Below are 24205 nucleotides of genomic sequence, written 5' to 3' on the forward strand. Positions count from 1 at the left end.
AGATCAGAGGGTGCTTTGGAAAAAGAATAAGACCATGAAAATGTTTTTGCTTTTTGTACTTGACATTTTGCAGTCTTACCATGATTTATCTAGATGAGGTTTATTTACAAATGCTTAGGACTTGGTTTATCCATCTGAGAGTTCATACCATTCTTAAATTCTACAAAATTCTCAGGCTTTATCTCTTTAAATATTGACTCTTCTAAGTTTTCTCTAGTCCTCCTAGAATGCCTAAATTTGTTACAGCTTCTCATTCTATCCTCCATGTCTCCCAACTTCCTTTTCACATTTTCCATCCTTTTGTCCTCTCCAGACTGCATTGTAGCTGATTTCCTTGGATCTATTATCCAATTCACCAGTTTCTTCTTTAGCTACTTCTATGGTATTGAGGCCAAATTGTTCTAAAGACTATATTATTTTTTATTTCTAGGATTTCTATTTGCTTTTTTCCATATCTTAACTGATCAGGTTTTATAATCTCCTGTCTTATAGATTCTATTCCTTCCATTATCTCTTTAAACATTTTAAACACATTTATTTTAAAGATCCTTTCATATTGCTCTATTATCTCTGTTTTCTCAGATGTGAATTGTTCAATTATTTGGGTCTATGGACTGGCTCTCCTGGCACTGTATTTTTAGATATGCTTTAAAATTTCACCCCATGGGCTTGTATTCAGTAGGAATTATCTTCCTCAGAACTCCCACTTGGGCACTGACAGGCCTGTCTGTGGTGTAGCTTTATGGTTGCCTATGCCCAAGATATATGCATTCACAGGTTTCAACCAGTTTGGGTTTTCTTCGGCCGTGCCCCGCGGCATGTGGGATCTTTGTTCCCTGACCAGGGATCGAACCCATACCTGCTGCACTGGAAGCAGAGTCTTAACCACTGGACCGTCAGGGAAGTCCCAGTTTTTATATTAGTTTCTCAGCTTAAGGTCTCCTCACCACTTGGATAGTGTAAGACACAGACTGGATTAGGGTTATTCCCTCATAGGTGACTCTGTTTGCACCCACACCCTGAAGCAGAAAGTCTGCTCCCTGCTGTGACTCTGGGCTATGGGGCAGAGGTCTTCTGGTCCCCATTCATAGGTGGTATCACTCTTATCAAGCTTCCAGCTTTAGGTAAGAAGTGCAGTTCTAGCTCCAGTCATAGATGGGCCTGTGTCCTCAGCTCATACCCCCCATGTGTGTATTAATACTACTACCTCTGATGTGAGTATGCAGTTAAGTCCCTCCAAGTACCAGTTTCTTCAGCTTTTGCTCACTACCATCGCTATAGATTTCTTCTTCATTTTAACCATAGAGAGTCCCTCTCTCTTGCTATTAGTTTGGAGTAGGGAATTCCATGCCCACTCATTCCTCCATCTGACAACAAAGTGGGCTATGAGATGATACTTGCTCCACCCCTAGACTGGATGCTCCATGACAACAGGAACTGCAGCTGTATCCTCAGGACCCATCACAGTACTTGGCACATATCAGGTGCTCAATAAATATTTATTGTACTGAAATGAGCAAAAAGGCACTAGAAGGCATTTCAGGACAGGTAAAGAGCAGTGGCTAAAGCAAGAATGAACAGGGTGTATTTGGACAGGTTCACTGAAGACAGGGTGTGAGGAGGATGGCCGTGGGAGATCAGACAGGACAGGCAGGTGGGGGCTGGATTGTGGGGGTTCTTTAGTTCCACCCCTATGAGGCTGAACTGGGTCTGGTAGGTAATGTGGAGCCATCGAAGGTTTCTGAGCAGGGGAGTGATATAATGTAGCAGGTCTAAGGATGATGATTCTGGGAGCAGGGTGCAGGAATAGATTTGAGGGGGAGATGTAGGAGAATGGGAGGCCAGTTAGAGTCTACTGCAGTGGTCCAAGGGACAAGACTAAAGGTCTTACCTCAAGGGGTAATGACGAATAGAAGGAGACCCATGCAAGAGACGTAAAAAGAAAGGCCTCAGAGCCTGGCTAGGTGTGGGGAATGATATGCGGCTGAGTCAAATATGAGCCCAAGGGTTTGAGCCTAGGTAGCAGGAAGAATAATGAAACTACAAATGGAAATAGAAAATGGGTGCATGGACTCACAGCCACAGCCACAAAAGACTCCTACATGTGATGCACAAGGGGACACACACAGATGGCCAGTGCAGCCTGAGGGAGAGGTGGCCCAGCTGCCTCCCTGGCTTTAGGGAGCATCATCCCTAAAGTCACACCTATGCAAACACCAACCTGAAGACTGGCAGCACTGTTTTCACTTCCAAAAAACAACCGTTAAGAAGGAGGAAGCGGTGGTGATCGCTTCAGTTTGAAAAAGTCTTTAGGAGTTTTCTCGTCCATCTGCTTGTCTCAAGACCAAACCTACTAAAGCTGTCCCTGTTCCCAAATTTGTCCCCCCGAAAAAGGATTTTGCAATCACTGTGCTTCCTAGGATCCAATCAAAACCTTTTCTGCTGCTTTTAAAGGTCACGCAGCTCGCCAGCAAATTTTACCCATCCCTCCAGCCCACCCTCCTGCCTCCTCCTGTCAGCTCTCAGTGATAACCAGCCAATACTTCTTGCCTGAACCAAACACTTAGTCTGGGACAAAATTCACCCAGATTTTCCAGATACTCATCTTCTGTTACTTTCTAATAGCTTTGAGTCTCTTCATGTCCAAAGTGTGGGGCTTGCCTACTGGAAGCCTCCTAAAGTAGGAGGAAGTGTACCAAGCTACAGAGAACGCTGGTTGTGGATTCGAATTCTGCACCCACCCTCACAAGAGCTGAGGACCTTGGGAGTTTACCCAACCTCTCTGAACCTCGATTTCCTCAGCTTAAAATGGAGGCCCTGATGCCTTCCTCACAGCATGGTTGCGAGGTTCCAAAGAGAAAACACTGGAGAAAGTAACGAGCATAGTGCTTGGCACATGGTCTGCCTTCAAACAGTGGTTGAAGGTATATATCTGAGAGAGCGTCTGCTCAACAGATACAGGGAATGGAGTGGAACTGAAAAACTGACATTCAGTTTTTGCCCTCAGTCGTCAATATTTCCAGGTGAATAAGCCCACAGCCTCTAGCCCTTCCCCACAGTTTATTTTCCAGCTATTTCCCCAGCCCCAGGCTCCTGTCTTCTGCTGACTTGCTGCTGTCTGTCTCTAGTCACAGCTCCCACTGCCTCTTCTGATCCCAGAGCGGGGTGGGTCAGGAGGGGCCTGCTCAAGCCAGGCCAAGGGCTTACCTGGGGCCGAGGGTGCCCGGTGACAAGGCACTGCAGCACCAAGGTGTCCCCCTCCCGGATGGTGTAGACGCGCTCACTGATGTTGTCCTCTTTCACCACACACGCCTGGCCCGCATGCACGATCTGAGCCTGGGCTGGAGCTGGCGGGAGACGGAGAGGTTTAGACAGGAGGCCCCGAGGCCAGAGGGGTTCTAAGGCTCCCTCCTGCATGTGTCAGGGGGAGGGGTCAGCCCAGACTTCTCCATGACATCCCTCAGAGGCCTGATCCCATCGAGCTCAGGAAAGAATCCTCCTAGGGCCCCGGGCCAGACCAGAAGGGCCAGGGCCAGGGACTCAGGACAGGGGCAATTCGTCCCCATCCCACGGCCCTTGCAAGAGACCTGTGCTCTTCAATGAGCTGAGGACTGTGAGGGGGCTTTGTAATCTGTACAGAGTGGTTGTCACCCAGTGAGCGTCGTGTCTTAGCAGCCCCCTGTCGTGCAGGCTGCTGGTGCTCTGCCCAGCTCCCTGTATCTGGCAGGTGCCTTCATTCCCAGCTGCTGTGTTAGCTGCTAGGCACGCAGAGCTCACCTGCCCCAGGGGATTGCCCTCCACCAGTGGGAGCTGCCTGGACCAGACACGCCTAGGAGGTCATCCCTTCCCCAATACATACACACCCCAATGACTGGTGGACATGACGCAAAAGCCCAGCCACCTTGCCTCAAGCTGGTGTGACCGCGGTTCTGTTCATGCTCCAGAGGCCTCCTACCCCACCCCAGGGAACAGGCTGAGACTAAGTCAACTAAACCACATTTTCACCTGGCTGTTTCCCTTGTCCCCTTTCAGTTGGTCCTTAGAGCACTTTCTCAGCAAATCACTTGCCTGAACTCACTGCCACCAACCATCCGAGGCTCAACCTTCAGCGAACCTAACTAAGATAGCCCCCAGCCCCACAGACTGCACGTTCCCCTCACCCAAACGCCTGTTACTTTTCCCTCATTGCTCTCTGAACCTATGCCAGCCTCCTCTCCAAGGGAGAGAAGTTCTCACCGGGGTCTGGAAGCTCTCACAAGACTTTGGATCCTCCCTAACCTCTCTCACAGTGGCCAGGGCTGGGATCTGGCCAGGGCTGGGGGACCAGAGCTGGGATATGGCTGGGGGACCCAAAGGTAAAATGATTGAACCAGAAAAGTTCATAGCCCTCCTTCAGTGTCTTAGCCCCACTGTCCTGAAGGAAAACTAGCCCCCAGCCCACCAGTACTTGGGTTCTGGGAAGGAGGGCAAGGCCCCCAATTTCAAACCTGTCTGCTCACATATGAGGGTGGAGGGAGTGGAGGCAGGAGAGCTAATCCAGGGCACGAGGGACACAAGGGGGTGAAAACTGAGTCCTTGCCCTAAAGAGGTGCAAGGAGGTGAGATAAAACCTGTTCATAAAATGTGTAATTTCCTCCGGGAAGCATTCCATGATTGACCTACATCCTCCCCTCCTTCTGTACCCATCACTTTTCCAGTGCAACAACAAAGCATCAATCTGCGTGTCTACCAAATTCAGCATTCTTATCTTTCTACCTACCAGACCATGAACTTCACACCTTGGTATCCCCAGCGCAAAGCCTTGAATATAGCAGGTACTCAGTGAACACTGACTGAATGAATTTATAGGAATATGCCATGGTGAAGCTGCTAAGCATTGTAAGAAAGGTAAAGAGGAGGTGAGAGGAGAAAGACATCACTGTCTGCTGGAGAAAGAATCACAGAAGGCTCTATGGAAGAGGCAACTTTTGAACCAGCCCTCAGAAAACAGGGGGCTTCCTGCAGGTTGACAGGGCAGTCTTATATTCCATATTACCCGGGATAAAACACTAGTGATCTTTGGACCTTCATTTTCTCATCTCTAAGATGGAGAGAATGCTACCAACCCTGAGAACTCACAAGGGTGGATGTGATCATCGCACAGGATAAATGAGAAGTGCTTGGCAAACTCTGATGTGTTCTACTGTTGCCACAAATAGCACCTTAACAGAGTCTTTCCAACCAACACTGATGGGACAGTCACGAACTCATTACAGAGGTGGGTCCACAGAGGCAGTCCCGCCACACATCAAGAAGTTTGTGGGGCAGCCATCTGGGGGTGATGTAGGCTGTGTTTAACCATGAGAGTCTGCAAAGAGCAGCAAGTTCTGCAAACAGTGGCAGCTGCTACCAACCCAGAGTCTGAGTGTCCAGTCTGGCTGCCATGGTCAGGAGACAAGCTGTGTGACCTTGGGCAAGTCAAACCTCATGGGCCTCAGTTTCCCCACCTATAGGAGGGGAGTGTATTAGATGACTTCTGAGGTCTTTTTTCAACTCATACTTTCTATGAATTTTATAAACAGCATGTGGTCCCTGTATAAGATGCACCCTGGACATTGGGGATTTAAAGTAAATGATGAAGTCCTCCTTTATCATTTTATTCATTTGTTCAGCCAGTGTGGCTTCTACTCCACAAATGTAGATGTGCAAGGAGGTTTTCTCTGTTTTTCTATAAATGAACTTACTCATCCCATCGTGGAGCAGAGAGTTGGTATCAGTAAATTCAGGATCTCCTGTCCCCACTTTATCCTGAGTCTAGGGTCAGGGTAGGGGTGGATCCGCAGGGTCCAAACCCCCCCCCAAAAAAAAAGATGCACCCTGGAATCTAGGGAATGGGTCTGAAACTATCACCCCCTGCAATGAAAATGCTTTGGAAAAGATAGCCATCTGTGGCCAAGGTCCTCAGGAAACAAGCCACCAATGTGTGATGTGTGTGCCAGTCGTTGATAAGCCCAGAAGGCTGCATGGATGTCTGCAAGAGGCCTGGGGTGCCTCTCAACAAGGAAGACGTTGATTTAACAGGCTCCAAAGGAAGATAAGCTGTAATCTTGGACACTGTGGCTTGCCCGTAGCCAGGCAGTGTTGTAATGATAGACACTTTGGTGACTGATAAGGAATACTGAAGAAGAGCTGGAGAGCTGGACTTTCTCAGGGCCTGGCCAGCCCAAGCCAGAAAAGATGGGGCCTGGCCAGCAGACACAAAGCCTCTGGCCACCTGACAGGTACTCTTCCTCACTGGACATTGGGCTATGAGCTGGCATCATGGGTGATGACATCATTAAGATTATCTAACGTCCTTTAATGACATTAACTCCTAAGACTATCCAACTCTAAAATAGTAGAACCACTTTGGAAGAGATTTTGGCAGCACCTAGTCAGGCTAAACAAGTGTACACCCCATGATGCAGGAATTCCACTCCTGGGTATGTACCCAATAGAAATTAGTGCTATGACAACCAAACAATAGGTCCAAGAATATTCATAGCAGCTTTATTCATTATAGCTAAAAACAAGAAACAACCCACATATCCATCAAGAACAGCAAGGATGAATAAATTCTGGCATATTCCTACAATGGAATATTACACAGAAGTGAAAAAAAGAACTACAGGGGCTTCCCTGGTGGCGCAGTGGTTGAGAGTCCACCTGCCGATGCAGGGGGCACGGGTTCGTGCCCTGGTCCGGGAAGATCCCACATACCGCGCAGAGGTTGGGCCCATGAGCCATGGCCGCTGAGCCTGCGCATCTGGAGCCTGTGCTCTGCAACGGGAGAGGCCACAACAGTGAGAGGCCCGCGTACCGCAAAAAAAAAAAAAAAAGAAGAAAAAGAACTACAGATAGACACAACAACCCTTTTGAATCTCACAGCACAATTTGAGTGAAAGAGCTCAGACATAAAAGAGGAAATAGTGTATGATTTCATAGATTTGAAATTCAAGACTGGAAAAACCAACCTTATAGTAACAGAGATCTAAACAGTGGTTGCCCTTGGGTGGCGGTGGGCGATTATATACTGGGAAGGGCACAAGAGAAGTTTCTGGGGAGGAGATGGGATCCCATCTAGTGAGATGGAAATGTTCATAGTCTTAATCTGAGCAGCTGTTACACGGGTGGATGTACATGTAAAAATGCATCAAGGTATTTGCTTAAGATTTTACTATATCACTTTACACTTCAATTAGACAAAAAAAAAGAGCATCCAACCCCCCTTTGATGACATTGTCCGCTGATGTTATCCAGCTTCCTCAGTCGACACTAACCATTACAATTACCTACTCCCTTTACTCTGAGTCCTATTTGATGAGCCACTTCCCATGGCTGACTTCTTCCCAGTTCAGATTTTCCTTCTGGAGCAAGTGCTGCCTAATTGCAAAGCACTCAGGCCCCCTTGGCATAGACATTCCAATTTGCCCATCACCCCCCACTGAGTTTCGTTAACATGAATCAGCCTCCCCAACTCTGCTCACCCCTGGAATGGCTGGAACTGCTTTCTGACCCTAAACCAACAGAGATCCCACCAAGTTACAGACCCCCAAAGGGGTTCTGTCCCACTGAGCCTCAGCCTCTCGCTCTACACACCCCAGGAAGTCACTACCAGCGGCAACATTTTCTGATTCTAAAGGCAACCAGGCCAGGGCCTGAGTCAAGAGGCACCATGACATAATCCCTTCATTCAGTCTATCAAACAACAAAAGCAGGCCGCTGCACTGGATGCTAGAGAGACTGTCATGAAAAGCAAACAAAGACCAGCTCTGAAAGAGCATTATTGGGGAGATGGATGGCAAACAAGGAAACAGAAATGAACGGATGGTTTCAGAGTGTGTTAAGCGCTAAGATGACCCTAAAGCAGGGCATCGTGAAAAAAGGAACAGTGGGCGGAGGAGGGATCTGCTGGAGAGAGGTGGAAAGAGCAGACAATCTGGGACTAATTTCTGGCTCTGCTACCCACTAGCTGGGTGACATTGGGCAAGTTACTTAACCTCTCTGAGCCTCAGCCTCTTCATTTGTAAAATGGGAACAATAATACCTTCTCCCAGGGCTGGTGTGAGGGTTGAGTACAATATATGTAAAACATCTGCCCAAACAGTATGTGTTCTGTCAATAAATGACAGCTCCTGAGATGATTAAATAGGAGCAAGAGATGGGGACAGAAGACCACCCTCTGTGGCCCCCTCTGTATCTCAGGGGTGGAGCCACTCAAAGCAGACGCTAAACCATTAGGGAGGTTTCATGAACATGTTCAGAGTTCATGCTGAGGGCTGTGCAGGGAGTCGGAAAACCAGAGGGGAGGGATGGAGCCCTTTCTGAGCATCCCTCTTACACACTTAACTTTCAGAAAGTTACCTTGTGACTTTTAGCAAGTTATCTGAGCCTTAGTTTTCTCATTTGTAAAATGGGGTTGTGGAGAGGAATAAATAAGCAAACTCAGGTAAAGTGTTTAAAACTGTCTGGTACACAGTAAGCCATCAAGCATGTCAGCCAGCATTATTATTCCGTAAGTGATCCTGCACTCCTCTTAAAACCCCACCTCCCCAGGGCACTGCAAGGCCTTCGCATGAAAGGATGATGTCTTATCTGCCACAGATGATGAGGCCTGATACATTCCTGGAGTCCATTGTATATTTGCAAGCTCCTTGCCTCAGTTCTGAGAGCCAGAAAGGGCACGTCCTATTTAGCCTCCTTTGGCAGAGAAGGAGACTGAGGCCTGGAGAAGGGAACACCCCGTCCACTCACAGACACAGGACAGTAGCAGAGCTGGGACTCGAACCCAGGCCTTCTGCCCACTAGCTTGGAACTCAGTTCACTGCCCTCCACGGACTCCTCTACCCGCGCCTTGTGTCACTAGGGGAGCCCTTTGCAATGCATATTCCCAGGCCCATGCAGAACCACTAGCCCTGACTCTTCAGGGGCAGGCCTCAGAGGTTGTATTTGTAACATGCTCCCTTTAAATTTCAGAGGCACTGCTGGATTTGTTTATCTCTGCTTGACGCCACGTTGGTGGATAGAAAATAGGAAGGATTGTGGAACAATTTCCCTGCTTCTGGCCTATGAGACTTTTGCTATTTAACTCTCCCAAGATTTAGCAACAAACCCCATGGAAAAGGAAAACACTGTCTGCCAAACCTGTGCTCCATAAAATGCTCACAGATAGCCCATCGCCAAATAAGGATGCTGCATCTTCTCCCTCTCAGAGTCTCAGCACACAAGACTATACTATTAAAGGCCCTGAAAAGTCCTGCAGTAAACACATCCATGTAACTTGGTTTAATCCAGTGCTTTCCACTTGACCATAAAGCTCTTTCTTAACAGAATATAATGGCTGTGGAGTCAAGTAATATTCCCCACCCCAGCCCCTTGGTTGAGAGTAACCAAGCGGCATGAGACATGTCACCAATGAGGCAGCATCCTAAGGAGGGCAACTAAGCAGAAATGGCAAGTCCCTGGCAGATGCTTCTGGTCTATGAGCTCACTCCTTTCTACCTCCAAAAGTGTACACCCCACACCGTAGGTAGGGGTGGGGACTGCCAGCACCCAGTGAGGAAGCCACAAACTCTCAAGGACGCATGTTAAGGCAAATTCCAGCTTGCTCCGTGGCCTTCTGAAGAGAATTCTCACTGGAACCTAGAAGGGGAATTTCATCAAGGATCCCCATCCCCCATCAGAGAATTTTCTCCCCAGCTGCGAGCCAAGTGGGTGGGGGACACTGGCAAAGTACATGAGGATGCAACAGTAGGATGTAGAACCAAACAAGGCTGACAGACAGCAAAGGGAATGAAAACCCTTGATTAAAAGCCCCATCACATCAGCTTTCCTTCAGCTTTCTTCCCCACCCTAAATTTTAAAAGGTCAATCATGACCAAGTGGGATCTGGTGTCCTGCTTCCCCCTCCTGACTCTTTCAGGGGAAGTGTGTCTGCAGGCTGCGGAGCCTTCCAAACAGAGCAGAGTGGTGGGAAGGCAAGGAGAGAAAAGAAGAAGGGGGTGCTGCCGACTCCCCCACCTGAAGCTGGTTCTATTTCCCAGTTACTGGATGGCAGGGCAAGTACCATCACCCTAACTGCCTCCTGGAAGCATCACTGAGTGTTCTGGGCCAGGCGATATGGAAACAGAATCTGTGGTCTGGTCCTAGCTTCTATAAGACAGTCATTCACCAAATCTTTATAAGTGCGAGGTGCTGAGCTTGGTGCTGGGGGTACAGAGAGCTATGGTACCCAGGCCCTGCACTAGGGAAGTGCATAGTCTAGAAGAGCTGGGATAAGAATGATGCCTATAGGGCTTCCCTGGTGGCACAGTGGTTGAGAGTCCACCTGCCAATGCAGGGGACACGGGTTCGTGCCCCGGTCCGGGAAGATCCCACATGCCGTGGAGCGGCTGGGCCCATGAGCCATGGCTGCTGAGCCTGTGCGTACCGCGTACCACAAAAAAAAAAAAAAAAAAAAAGATGCCTATAAAGGCCTGCTGAGAGGCAGAAAGGAAACAAGGAGGGATTACTGTGAGCTGGAATTATGTCTCAGGTCTCCCTCCCATCACCATAATATAACGATCACATAATAATATATACATAATAATAATATTACTCTGTGCCAGCGTTTTATTGAGTGTTTTATATCTATTATCTTATTTATTGCCCACAACAAGCCTATTATTGTTCCCATTAGTCAGATGAGGAAGCTGAGGCTCAGCAAGTTTAAGTAACTTGCCCAAGGACACCCTGCTGATTTGGAGTCCCTCTGACTCTCTGACTTTTGTGCTAAGCCCCATGCATTTCCAGTTTGCAAGTGCCTGGCACAGTGCTCAGGACACAGGGCCCCAGGTGCAGGACATAGTCTCTGAGCCACTGGTTGGGCCTGTCCCACGTGGCATCCTTAGAAACTATTCCTCCCTCATTCTCCCAGCTCCTGATACACACATGTTTATCGATCGTTTTGTGTATGTAATGTAAATGGACACTTAATAATTTAGCAGAGTTACCAGTGCTGAAATATTAACAGGCTTTTCTCTTTTAATTAGCTGCTCAGAGAATGGCGGCCGGAGTCTGAAAGGAGGCTCTCAGGGCAGGCGCTTGGCTGGCTCCTCCTGGGCCTCCTTCTGCCAGAGATGATGCTACACGCCTCTCCTGCGGACCACAGGCCATCAGATGTGTACCTCTCAGGAAAATTAACCCTGCTCTCTGTGCTCTCCACAGTGGGGCTTTGCCCTGCCCTCCCCACAGCCCTGTCTGCAGAGCTGGCTGAAGCCTGCCCTCTGTTTCTGCCGCTGGCCAGGGGGCAGGCCAGGTGGCTTCTCAGGAGTTCTGGAGTCTAGGGGAGGCGCCAATTTCATGCTGGAAAACAAGTTTGAACCAGTCCCCCCACCAGTACCACCTCCCCTGGCCTCACCTTAATGTGAGTCATCTTGAGGGGAAGCAGCAGCACACCCTGCCCCGTCCACCTCTGGTCACTCTCTCAGGGCATTAGACCTTGGTCCGGGATGATTCTCTCTCCATCTTCCCTCTTGCTCCCTGGCCTCCCAGTCCTTCAGAGGCACGTACAATCACCTGTTAACTTACCATTGATTCATGGATCCCTTCTGTAACATTTCCTGAGCACCTGTTGGCCTGCTCTCAGCTCTAGAATGCAGAGGCAGTCAGGCACATCCCCCCCCCCGGAGCACCTCTGCCTTCCCCTTGCTGCCGACTCTATTAAAAGTCTGCTCTCAGCAATAAGTCTTTTTTGCTTACCAAAACCAGATCCACATTCAGCTGACCTCCCCTTTGGCTTCAAAAATCTCTCCCCAACCTGAGTATGTATGTATCTCTCACCTCCAGGTTCAAGAGCACTGTCACTGAGTGTGGAAAGCAGCCACAGATGAAAGATCAGGGCACAGGCTGCCAGCCTATCACCATGATTGAGCATGAAAACAAGCTCTGCTCTCATAGTCAGAGGCAGGGCCTGGTAGGGCTCGCAGAGTCTGTTGCTGTGTGTAAGGCCTGGTTCCATTTTCAGGAGCTGATACTGTTTGCAGAGCCTGATGCTTCTGGCAGAGCCTGGCACTGCTGAAACTGGTGGCCAGTCCATCTGTGCCCCTGTCCCTGGGAAGGTTTGGCACCGCTGCACCTACATCCTGGCCCCATCAGAAGGCACACAGGTTTTGAGAGTGCCAGGTTCTACTCATAGAATCTTCACTGTCTGCATACCAGTGGAAGTCTAATCTGCACACAACCAATGAACTCAGGAATGTTAGGACAGGTCATCAGAAAGCCCTCTAAGTGGGGGCTCTGAGGTCCCCTGGGGGAAACTATAAAGGGACTTTCTCCCTGGTGGGCAGGGAGATCAAAACCGTCAACAAATGAGGTGCCCTAGGACAGTGCTAACATTATAGGCAGGACACTCAGGGAAGAGAGATCAGAAAGGCACATGCCTCAAGGTGGGCACTGCTTGAGCCGAAGCTGTAAATGCAAGTCTGAGGGGCTGCCCAGATGGTGTAGTATGAGGGGCAGGAGGTAGGGCTCTATCTCTCCTCTAATAACTATGTGACCTTGGGCAAGTTATTTAACTTCTCGAAGCTTCAGTCTCTTCATCTGTAAAATGGGTATAATACTACATCTCAGCTCTAGTGAAAATATCTTCTGGGTTGTGAGGATTAAACGAGATAATGCACATTCAGTACAGAGCATAATCACTAGTATCTAGTAAGTGCTCAATAAATTTCAGTTCCCTTTCCATTTGATCATATAGCCTGGGACCCTTTGGGAACCTGTTCCAAGGGCCTGTAAGAGAAAAATGTAAAACTGAATGAAGAGGTCTACTTTGGGGGGATGCCAAGAGCCATAATCCCAAGAGACCAGAACGTCAATGTGGACAGAAAGAGGTAATCACTGGAAGGAAAGCTCTCCCCAGGAGAACATCCAGGATGATGGAGAGAGAGAGAGGCTACCACCCATCAGAGCAGAGTGGTTTCTGGAACCCAGGACCTGAGCCTGCCTGGCCCAGGGCTGTGGGGCCCATGGACATAGGGTTTCTCGTGTAAAAATTTTCTGCTGGGGTCCCGCTACGCAACCCCACCAAGATCTGCAGTCCTGGAGACCTCATCACTGCAGTTCACTTGGCCCTGGACCCTGGCAGTGGGCCAAATTCTAGAGGTGACCAAGCTTCCAACTGACAAAGCATACCTATCGAACTAAGCCCATGGGAGGGGCAGGGCTGGAGTAGACACAGCGTTCTCATTCAGACTGTTGCAATAATTGCTGTGTGACCTGGGGCAAATCATTTAACTCTCTAGTCTACAGCCTCAGTTTCCTGCCTATAAAATGGCTATAAGAATGCTTCTTATTGAGAGTGTTAAATATAATAAGAATGGAATCCACCAATCACAGCACATGCTGCCTAGTAGATGTTCTAGAAGTATAGTTAGAAGGGAGCAGAATAAAACCAAACTCACGGGGCTTCCCTGGTGGCGCAATGGTTGAGAGTCCGCCTGCCGATGCAGGGGACACGGGTTTGTGCCCCGGTCTGGGAGGAGCCCACATGCCGCGGAGCAGCTGGGCCCGTGAGCCATGGCCACTGAGCCTGTGCGCCCAGAGCCTGTGCTCCGCAACGGGAGAGGCCACAACAGTGAGAGGCCCGCGTACCGGAAAAAAAAAAAAAAAAAAAAAAAAACCAAACTCATACCTAAGGGTGTGTCCACCCTGAGAAGGTCCCCCTAGTCTGAGAGTTGAAGCCTCCAGTGTAGAGCCTGACAGGCCCCTGAGTAACCCTGTTTATTGGAGCCTGAGGCTCAGTCACCTGGGTACCAGTGTACCTGTGACCAACACTAGGGATGGGGCACATCCTGGGTGGGACCAGAGACACACTGCCAGGTGCAGGCCCCCAACCCAGAATGCAGAGCCTTGGCCAGCCCTGGACCAGGGAATGGAGGGAACAGTGGCCTCGCTAAAGCAAAGAACCCTCAAAGGCCCCTATGACCCAAAAGCCCAGTGTTTTCCTCCCACCCCCCGAGCTGAGACCCAAGCCTGAAGCACAGGGCACAGCTTTCAGCCTGACACAGGCCTGGCTGTGGGAACCAAGGGATACAGGGGGCTGAGGCACTGGACTGGGGCTGAAATGAGCATCTGGGGACCTGGGTCCTCAGAAAGAACAGGATGGTGGGGGGGGGGGGCTTGGGCCCCCTGAAAGAACGGGATGGTGGCAAGTGGGTGGGAGTCCTTTCCAACCAAACCTGCAAGAACTGGCTGGAAGTTCCACTCCAGCACTTAACTTGACTAAACCCCCATTTCACCATACAAAACAGAGGCCAATAGTATTAGGCTCATTGTGTCTCACTTGATATGTCATCTCAAGTGAGATGACATATCATAAAGTGCCATGTAAACTGTAAAGTTTTGCACAGATCAGGTCTTATTATTATTAGGTGTTCAAAAGACCCAAATATGGCTTCTGGAAGTAAAAACTGGAAGTTAAGAAGCAGGCCATAATGCACCTATTAAACCAGTGAAAATAAATTAAAATGATAAAAATCCATTGTGGCTGGGCTGCGCACAAGCCCGGCTCAAACTTTTTGTTGCACGGGCCGGCAGTGCGAAATGAGAACCATAAAACTGTTCCTATCCTATGACCTATTAGGCAATCTCACTTTGGGGAATAGGCCCCAAGGAAATAATTTAAAAGGAAAAAGTAATTCACATAAGGATATTCATGGCAGAGCTATTTAGAAGAAGAAATTGGCATCTGCCCAAATGCCCAGCACTGGAGAAATGGTGACCAAACTCCAGCGTATCAATGCAGGGGGTGCCCTGTGGCCATTAAGCTGACAGGTCTGAGGGTTCAGTCAATACCAGGAGATGTGTGTAGGAGATAAAGTCAGCCAAGAGAGCAGAATGGACCACTGTTTACTGCTATGTAAAAATATATTGACAGGTATGGGCAGGGAATTTAGAATGAATGGTTAATGTTTGATGGTCACTGGGTTCCTTTTTTTTCCTGTGAAGTTGTTTAAGTGGATAATAATAATAACAACCCTGAAAGCAAAATCACTCTTGCAGCTTAAGAGCAGGCGGGGCCTTAGACGCCAGGACAGAAGGACAGTGTTTCTGCAGAGCTTACCACCGCCACTCTGGCTGGGCAGCACTCTGGTCCTCCCCCACCCCCACCCCAGGCTACTGTGGGTTCCTGGGCATCATCCCGCCCAGCTGGGGGGTAGAATTATGGGTGTCACAACCTGACTGCTTGAAACCTCTTAAAGCAGCCCCTGTGTAGTTCTTCCAGGCTGAACCTTCACCCCAGCTCAGGAGGCAGGAGGAGGATTGCCTCTGAAGGTTTAAAAACCAGGGATCAGAGATGCAAGGGCCTGATTAACTTTATGCCTCTGTCCACATCCATTGACCTCAGGAGGACAGCACTTAGTGACCCCCACACACCCCCAAGGCCTGAGAGCCATTCCTCACCCTCCGTCACTGAAAACACACTGTCAGCCAGAAACCTGGGAGTCATCCCTGCCTTCTCTCCATCCACATCCCATGTCCAATCCACCAGCTCAACCTCAGAACTGATTCTGCATCCGACCCCTGAAACACCAACCTGGTCTTAGAAACCACTACCACCATGCCCTGCCTGGATTTTTACAGCAGCCTCCAGAGAGCTCTACCCTGCTTCCTCCCTTGCCTGGCACAGTCTGTTCTCCACAAGCAGCCAGAGGGATCCCTTTACAACATTAGGTCAGATCCTGTCCCTTCTCTGCTCAAAACCCTACCGTGGGTCTCCTCTCACTTCGAGTCGAAGCCATAGCTTTTTTTTTAGTTTCTGCTTTATAACAAAGTGAATCAGTCATACATATACATCTGTTCCCACATCCCTTCCCTCATGCATCTCCCTCCCTCCCACCCTCCCCATCCCACCCCTCCAGGCGGTCACAAAGCACCGAGCTGATCCAAACGTAAGGTAGATAGATAGTGGGAAGCAGCCGCAGAGCACAGGGAGATCAGCCATAGCTTTTTCAATAGCCCGCCACACCCTGCATGTGCCCTCCTCCCAGCTGCGGCCACACTGCTGTCTTTGCTGTTCTTCAAGCAGACCAAGCCCACTTCCACCTCAGGGCCTTTGCACTTGCAGCTCCCCCTGCTGGATTGCTCTTCCCCGGATATCCAGAGCTCACCCCATCGCTTCCTTCAGCTCTCTTCTGAGACAGGCCTTCCCCGACCACCCTTTTTAAGACAGCATTCCTGCCGCCACCGCCATCACTCTCAATCCCCTTACCTGCTTTGTGTGTTCTTCATACCACTCATCAACACCAGCATATTAAATAGTCACTTGCGGGTTTCCCTGGTGGTGCAGTGGTTAAGCATCTGCCTGCCAATACAGGGGACACGGGTTTGTAGACCTGGCCCGGGAAGATGCCACATGCCGTGGAGCAACTAAGCCCGTGCGCCACAACTACTGACCCTGTGCGCCACAACTACTGAAGCCCACGTGCCTAGAGCCCCCGCTCCACAACAAGAGAAGCCACCGCAATGAGAAGCCGTGCACCACAACAAAGAGTAGCCCCCGCTCACCACAACTAGAGAAAGCCCGCGCACAGCAACAAAGACCCAACGCTGCCAAAAAATAAATAAATAAAATTTAAAAATAAATAAATAAATAAATAAATAAATAAATAGTCACTTGTGCATTCTCTTTCTGTGTCCCTTTCAAAAGGAGAACACCCCTGGAAGGGAAAGCACATTAAATTTCTGAAAGGGATGACCAATCTTTTTTTTTCTTTTTTTTTCAAGAGTCAATTCCAGAAGCATAAAGTTTGGGAACGTATTTTCTTTTAGCATCAGGTATATTTATAAATCGGGAAATGTAATACCTGCCTCCCTGCTTAAGTATTCTCATTATTTTTTTCTTCCATCACTGAAGGGTTTCTCTCCTTTTTTGGCTGAAATTTAAGAAAGCACATAAATGGCATGCACTGTAGGATCTCAGCATGCCAAGTCTCTGAACAACTTGTAAATGACTTGAAACCCAGTCGGCTGGAGGAGAAAAGTGAAGGACCTGTGGATGGGGGAGGCCAATTGGACCTAAGTTCAATCACAGCCAGGGACAGAAAAGTCACTGCCATTAGGAGGCTCCTGGGGGCTAAGGACAGGAGGTGGGGGGCACTGCCTCTTAGGAGGAAAGTGAGGTCTGGAATGGGCAGCCATGTGGGTGGCAGTAAAGGGCTGGGTGCAAAACACACCTGTCTCCCAACTCATAAAGTAGCTCAAAGGGAACATTCTTGCTATAAACTTCCCCAAGAGGAAGATGGGAGGAGGGGTGGAATTCTGCCACACTTTCTCCAGGACCAGGGTCTCGGTCTTTCCCCCAATACTGTGTCACATGCCTGTACATAGAGCCTCACATGCCACTTCCCTGGTGGCAGCCTCTGTGACTCATCAGAGCAGGCCTGAGCAGGCCTGGGCGCTGGAATCACTCACTTAGCAGTGCCTCCTCTGAAAAGCCCCAGGCACTGGGCTCAGAATGGTTTTCCACAAGTTCCCATTTCCTCTTCACCACAGCCCCCTGAGGGGAGCACTATTATTATCATTTGCTTGTGCACAGGGAAACTGAGGCACAGAGTATACCCTGCCCAAGATCACACAGCCAGTGAGTGACTGGGGCAGGACTTGAACCCAGACCTGTTACAGAAGGCTCTGCTACAAGCCTTCAGGCCACACTGCTTCCGACACTCCCACCTGAGCGAGAGAGATGACTTTGATATACTTAGTTGCTTGCTTCTGAAATTAGACCTCAGTGGTGTCATGGAGCCTGGCAAGTCATGTGCGACAGCTGACCTCAGAGCTGCTAGTCACTGACACCTTGGTGTGAAGAACTTCTCTGGTTACTCTCCTCCCTGGGGCACTGAGGCATGAGGAAAGGAAACAGTGGAGAGCAGGGGTTGGGGGCAAAGCTGCAGGACCATTTGGCTGACCCTTCCCAGAATCCTCCTCCCTGGTTGCCATGGAGCCACCTCTTCAGAGGCTTGGGCCCTGGCGGGGAGAGGAAGACCAGGTGGCGCCAAAGAAAGTGATCCAGAAGAAAGGAAGCTGGCCTGTCTGTGGAGGCCCTTGGAAAAGGGGGGCTGCAGAGGCATCAGTCCTGAGACCCTCGGTCGCTAGGGCCAGCTGCAGGTGGAAAGGGAGAAGTGATTCCCAGGAGAAACTGAAAACACTGAGCAGAGACGGCTGAGGGGGGTGACAGAAGTATGCAGAAGGTTGAGGAAAGTGAGGTGCAGGAGGACACCTGGACCCTGCCAAAACTGGGTGCTTGGCAGCACTAGCCCAGTGCCCAGCAGGTAGTTGGTACTTAATAAATGTCAGCCAGAGCTATCGTTAACCTAGGTGCTCAAAAGAGACTCCCTGGTTAGGACACCCGTGAGCTCCAGTCTGCTCAGGCCAGGAATGAAGCGTGAGCGCTGTGTCAGGCAGATGTGCTCAGGGCTCCCGTGGTGAGGGGCCCCCTGCCCTACAAGGGGACTCTCCAAGGTGTCAGCTCCCCTCTGAGCCTGGGCAGTTCTGCTCCTGCGAGGATGACTGGGGAGGGCTTCAGGAGAAGAAGAGGCCCCCCTGCCACTCAGCCCAGCTGGGGCCACTGTGCCCATGCGTTCAGCCCAGCCCCCACCCTGGCACGGGCACAGCGGGTGAGCGCACGTCTGGCACAGGCCCCGGTGCGGGGAGAGAGGCTCCAAGCAGGCAGCTTTGTATTTTGTGAAAACCACATCCACAACTGAGCTCTCCAGCCAAGCAGGGCCTGCTGGGAAGGGTGTCTCTTCCCATCCCCCTGTTGGGGCCCACCCTCCTGCTGGGGCCCACCCTCCCCTCCTCAGCCCTCACCCCCAGGAGCCATAGGGAGTACCAGCTGCCACCCCGGCTGGCATGGGGGGCTGAGGGGGACGGCCTGGGCCCAGCTCTGGCCGTGCCAGGGTTCCCTGTTCCCCCACCCTGACCCTCTTCCTGCCTGGAATAAATTGAAATACAAATCAGAGGGAAATGCTTTCCTCTGTTTGAACAAATTGCTATGGATTCCTCCCTGTCTCAGGTCAGGGCTTGAAATGGGGGATATTTTCACTCGCCGACTGCTAATAGACTCAGGAGAAGTTTCTGGATCGATGGAGCCCGGGAAAATTAGCCAGGAGCTTCAGGCCAGCCTCAGCCTGTCCCTGCCCCCCATTTCAGGTCTCCCAGAAGCGGTGGTGGGCAGTTATAACCCAGGCTGGACCTAGCGCTGGGCTGACAGTCCAGAGTGCTGGATGCCCATTCCCACCCCCTGTCTGGGGACCAAGGCAAGGATGACCAGGGGCTGCCCAGAGGAGCAGTGGGATAAAGGTGGACCCAAAGAAGCCCCCAAAGAGGTCTGCAGTCCCTCCACACATACATACATGACTCCCTGCACATAAACCCATGTTCTTGTGGGCATGATCACACATATGCACACTTTCAGCACATGCATGCCCACGTATATTTACGTGTGCACGAAAAATACTGATGAAGTGTACATGCCCAGCGTAGAGAGGACTTGGGGAATGTATTTCAGCTCCGGCTGCGGTACCCAGTGAGAACACCTTATCTCCTGCCAATGGTTCTCCATACACAAACAGACAGACAGAAAGACACACACACACACACATATATACTGATCTCCACCAGCGGCCAGGGCTCCCCACCAATCACTCCTTTCACCCCTCAGCCCCGCGTCCCTGGCTCTATAATTCTGCAAGGGAGCCTGAAGGAGCTACTGGCTTCACCGGCCCCAGCTCCGCCAGAATGAAGGGCAGGAGACTGTGGGGAGGTGCAGCCCACCCTCGCCCTGGACAGCCTCACAGCCCCTGCTCCCTCAGCTCCCGAGAAAGTGAGGAAGTAAGCCAGGCAGGATGTCGGTGCTTCAGGCAGATTAGGGCATCCCTCAGGGCTGAGCCCTCCCAGCACCCCCGAGGCCACTGTGCCAATGGGCGACGCCAGGGGCCATGGCTGTATGGGGAACTGGAGGAAGCCAGGAGGGGAGGGGAGAACTCACTGTAGCCTCTGAATGCCCCAGAAGGAGGTGGGTTTCTTGATCTGGAGAAAGCCTCTTACGTCTCCTGCCTGCTGCCCCTGGCACATTTAGCCACATGTGCGCATGCACGCACACACACACACACACACACACACTCCTCTCGGTATCCTAGAGCCCAGATATGACTTGGGAGATAGAAGTGGGAGAGAAGCGTGTATTCAATGGCAGGTAGAGCTTGGAGCGACCCTTCACCTCTGACCACTGGTTTCTGCCTCTAAAAACTGACCAGTTAGGGCCAGGTAACCTCTAAGCCCATTACCTCTGACCTTCCATGACTCCAAGCTGGGCTGCCTGTTTGCTCTGTGGTCTGGGGACTTCTCTTGCCTTCTCTAGGCCTCAGGTTTCTTTTCTAACAAATTATTATATTTGATCTAAGTTCCCTCCTGGCTCTGACAATGCCAGTGCAGTTTTGAACTTCATGGGAGCTTATAAATGCCATGCAGATGTGTCCTTGCTTCTCCTGAGCCCACAGGATAATATAGGAGAATGAGAAAAATCCAGCTGGAAAGTCCTTTGACGTGACTTTTAACTTCAGCCTTGGCACCTAATTGCTGTGTGACCTTGACCTTACCTTCTCTGGTCTCAGTCTCTTCCTGCACAGACCCCTTGAGATTCAAGTGCCTCTGGGTCAGTTAAGACCACTGTATTGCAGCTGAGCTCACTTCTTGCCACACCCTCAAGCTCTATCTCCTGGCCTTCTCTGTGTCTGGAATACATGGCCTTATTCCAGAAAGTAGAGTAAAGCCAGGTCTTGTGATGGCACAGACCTTCAGCTTGCCTTGTGGGCTTATGTATTTTGCTAGAGATAAACTGACCTCCCCAGAGGCCCCCTGCATTTTACTGGAACATCAGAATCCAGCTCCCCTCCCCAAGTCTACCCTCCAGATGTCCCTCTCAGTGATGGGATAAGTGCCTTCATTTAGAGTTTCACATAGGAAAAGTCTCAGGGCTAAGGAGATATTCAAGTTCAGGTCAGAGGCCTCAGCTTCCGAATCTTTCTGATAAGAGATTATGTTACAACAAGCTGAAATAAGGTCAGACAATGAGAAGAACTTCCCAATAAAGGATTAGACATTGAGCAAACAGCAGTGGGGTTGCCTGGGCTCATGTGGGTATGGGCTTGCTGAGAGGCAGAAAGATGAGGTAGATCATGGTTTCTAGCACAGTCCCTCAGTTTCTGGTTCCCCCAAACCAGGAGGGTCCACAGAGCTCTCCTGCGGCTGGGACTGAAAGGAGCCACCTGCTAGTGGAGGGAGGTACCAACCAGTGGAAATGAACAATCTCACAGAAATGTGAATGAACAGTGTGCTGGGGTGAGGGGGAGCAAATGAGCACTAGCAGATGGGAAGCTGGACCCTCACATGAATGTCTGGGTTACCCCAAGCAAGCCTTTTCCCTGCTCTGGTTCTCTGTCTTCTCTAAAGTTCCTTCTGGCCATACTCAGAGCCACCAGAGCACCCCACCCAACCTGAGCTAGGCTGGCAGGGTAGAGTGAGGTGGGGAGAAGAACAGCTGTTCACATCCATCTAAATCCTTTCATTTCAAGAAATGCCAACTGATCCTGAGGTGGGGATTTGTGGTAAAGACTGCTCATGACCTACCCAACTTCCATTCTCCCCTTCTATCTAAATAAACCCTGACATTCTCTTAGGTGAGAATATGTCCATCTAAAAGGCTACATTTGTCAGCCTCCCTTCATCTAAGAATGGCCAGTAAGGGACTTCCCAGTGGTTGAGAATCCGCCTTCCAATGCAGGGGACACGGGTTGGATCCCCAGTCAGGGAACTAAGATCCCACATTCCTCAGGGCAACTGGAGCCCACGTATCGCAACTACAGAGCCCTCACGCCACAACTAGAGAGAAGCCTGCATGCCACAACGAAAGATCCCATGTGACACAACTAAGACCCGACTAAGCCAAAAAAAAAAAAAAAATGGAATGGCCAGTAAGATGTAAGCAGACATCATTGGGAAGGGGCTTCTGGAAAAGCTGACTCAACTGGTAAATGACTCAGCCTTTTAAGTGTTCCTCCCTTCTTCCTGCCTGGCATGTGTCATGATGGCTGAGCCCCAGCAGCCCCTTGGTGACTTTAAGGCAAAATGCTCTAAGGCAGGGGTTCCCGAACTTTGCTGCACATCTGAATCATCTCGGGATCTTTCTTTTTTTTTTAAAAAAAAAAAATGCTGATCCCTGGTTCTCACTCCCAGACATTCTGACTTAGTTGATATGAGGTATGACCGAAGCATCACAAATTTTAAACACGCCCAGGTAATTCTAATATGCAGCAAGGTTTAAGAAGCACCAGCAAGATGAAAGGAGCCTGGATCTCTAGTGACCAAGGAGCCACCAGAGCAGCCATGGATAGCCTACTTCTAGACTTAAGAAAGTCACTTTAATTTGTTTGAGACTCTGTAGTCAGGTCTTTGGTTCTGGCAACAGAATGTGATTCCTAACTGATATAGGACTGAGGGTCCTCATGCTGCTCCCATCAGCAACCCATTCTCCACAGCACAGTCTGGGGAAAAAACAAAAAAAGGTCAGATCCTGCCCTCAGGAATTTCACACTGGGGGCAGTAGGCAAGTACCAGACTTGGTATTGGGCAGGCTTGAGTTCAAATCCTGACTCCACTACCTGCTAACTTCAGGGGCTTGGGCAAGTCCCTCAAGCTGAGCCTCAGCTTCGTCATCTGGAAAATGAGGACGCTGGAAAAGGCTGCATTCTCCCGCACCACTGCGAGCTCCTTGGGGGCAGGTATCCTTCAGCCCTCCCTGCAGTCACAGCGCCCACCTCCCTTCCAGACACTTAGCAGCTGCTCATTAAACATTTACTCGGTTTACCTCTGAACTGAATTGCTACGATGGGGCCCAGCTCTGAAATTTTCATTTTCTCGAAACCAAAAAGAGAAGAGAATAAACAAAAGGGCCACATTTCAAAAAGGTAACAGAATTTACCTATTGAAAATCAATGAAAACAACATTCCTGGAGCAGTTTCTTTCGGTCTCTTTAGCTTCAGGTCTGGAAATTCCCTGGCTAGAAGCAGAGTGAGAGAGGCTACTCTCCCAAGCTCCTGACCTTTCCAGTTAGACTACTAAACTAGAAAGTCCCCTGGCTCATAATTTAAAAAATGATAAGTGAGTTTTTTTTAAGACCCGAGGGTCTAGATGAGCATGGCTGAAACAAAGCTTGGGCGGTGACCTGGAAAACCCAGAAATGCCCTCAGAAAGCCCAAGGGAAGAAGGCATCTGTTTGGGTCTGACTCATTCAGATGCACTGTCTACACCAGCTGTGCCTGAGAATCAACTGGAGAGCTTCCGACCACAGCTGCCTTGATGCCACCTGCAGAGTTTCTGATTCAGGAGGTCCAGGGGTGGAGCCAGGCATCTGTTCTTGAAAAAGTTCTCCAGGTGGTTCTGACATGCCCCCCGGGCTGAGAAACACTTCTCTACACAGCTCCCAACCCTCCAGATAATCAAAGTCAATCCCAGCTGAGTTTCTGGGACTGGAAAGGAACCAAGAAGAGCCTGGAGTGGAATCTCCAAAGCTGGCCAAGCAGCGGCCTCATGCCCGCCCATGTCACACTCACTCTCTCTCTCTCTCTCTCTCTCTCACACACACACACACACACACACACACACACACTGAGATCACCCACCCCTGCAGCCCCAGCTTCCCACAGGCAGAAGGCCCGGACTGGGTAGGGGAACTGCGGTTCCAGCCCTCCCTGGCCTGCGCGACATTTCTCAAAAGAGCAGCCTGCACTTCCTGCTTCCATACACCACCCACACCCAGGGCTCCCTACCGTCTGCCTGCCATCTCCTCTGCTCTCGTGAAACAAAGTCCCCATAGATTGCCTTAGAGTTTACGAAGTGCTATCACTCTCGGCTCCTCTGTAATCCCAACAGGTGGGAGCGCCTGAACCAGCCTTCCAGATAAGGAAACTGAGCTCAGAGAGGTGAGGCTCCTGGGCCAGGGTCTCTCAGAGGCAGCAAGCTGCCCACTGACCCTCCAACCCAAGTCTTCCCGTTTGAGTCCAATCCTCCTTCCTGCCTGCCCTTGCTGTTCAAAGAGCAATCTGCGGGCTAGCAGCATCAGCATCACCCAGGAGTTTGTTGGAAATGCAC

The 24205-nt window shown here is 50.2% G+C and overlaps 1 protein-coding gene across 3 annotated transcripts in view; it reads right to left on the reverse strand.

The window, feature by feature from the left end:
- The window catches only part of MDGA1 (MAM domain containing glycosylphosphatidylinositol anchor 1), a 55118-nt gene that overhangs the window by 20974 nt on the left and 9939 nt on the right, over positions 1-24205 (reverse strand). For all 3 annotated transcript variants that reach the window (XR_014295410.1, XM_082637161.1, XM_082637160.1), the window contains exon 2: positions 3208-3347. Coding sequence is in view for 2 of the 3 variants with exons in the window: in XM_082637161.1 (XP_082493287.1) it covers positions 3208-3347 (140 nt within the window). In the remaining variant the exon portion in view is untranslated. The remainder of the gene's footprint in view (positions 1-3207; positions 3348-24205) is intronic.

Source organism: Mesoplodon mirus, assembly GCF_964341445.2.
Source record: "Mesoplodon mirus genome assembly, chromosome: 12".
Taxonomy (NCBI): domain Eukaryota; kingdom Metazoa; phylum Chordata; class Mammalia; order Artiodactyla; family Ziphiidae; genus Mesoplodon; species Mesoplodon mirus.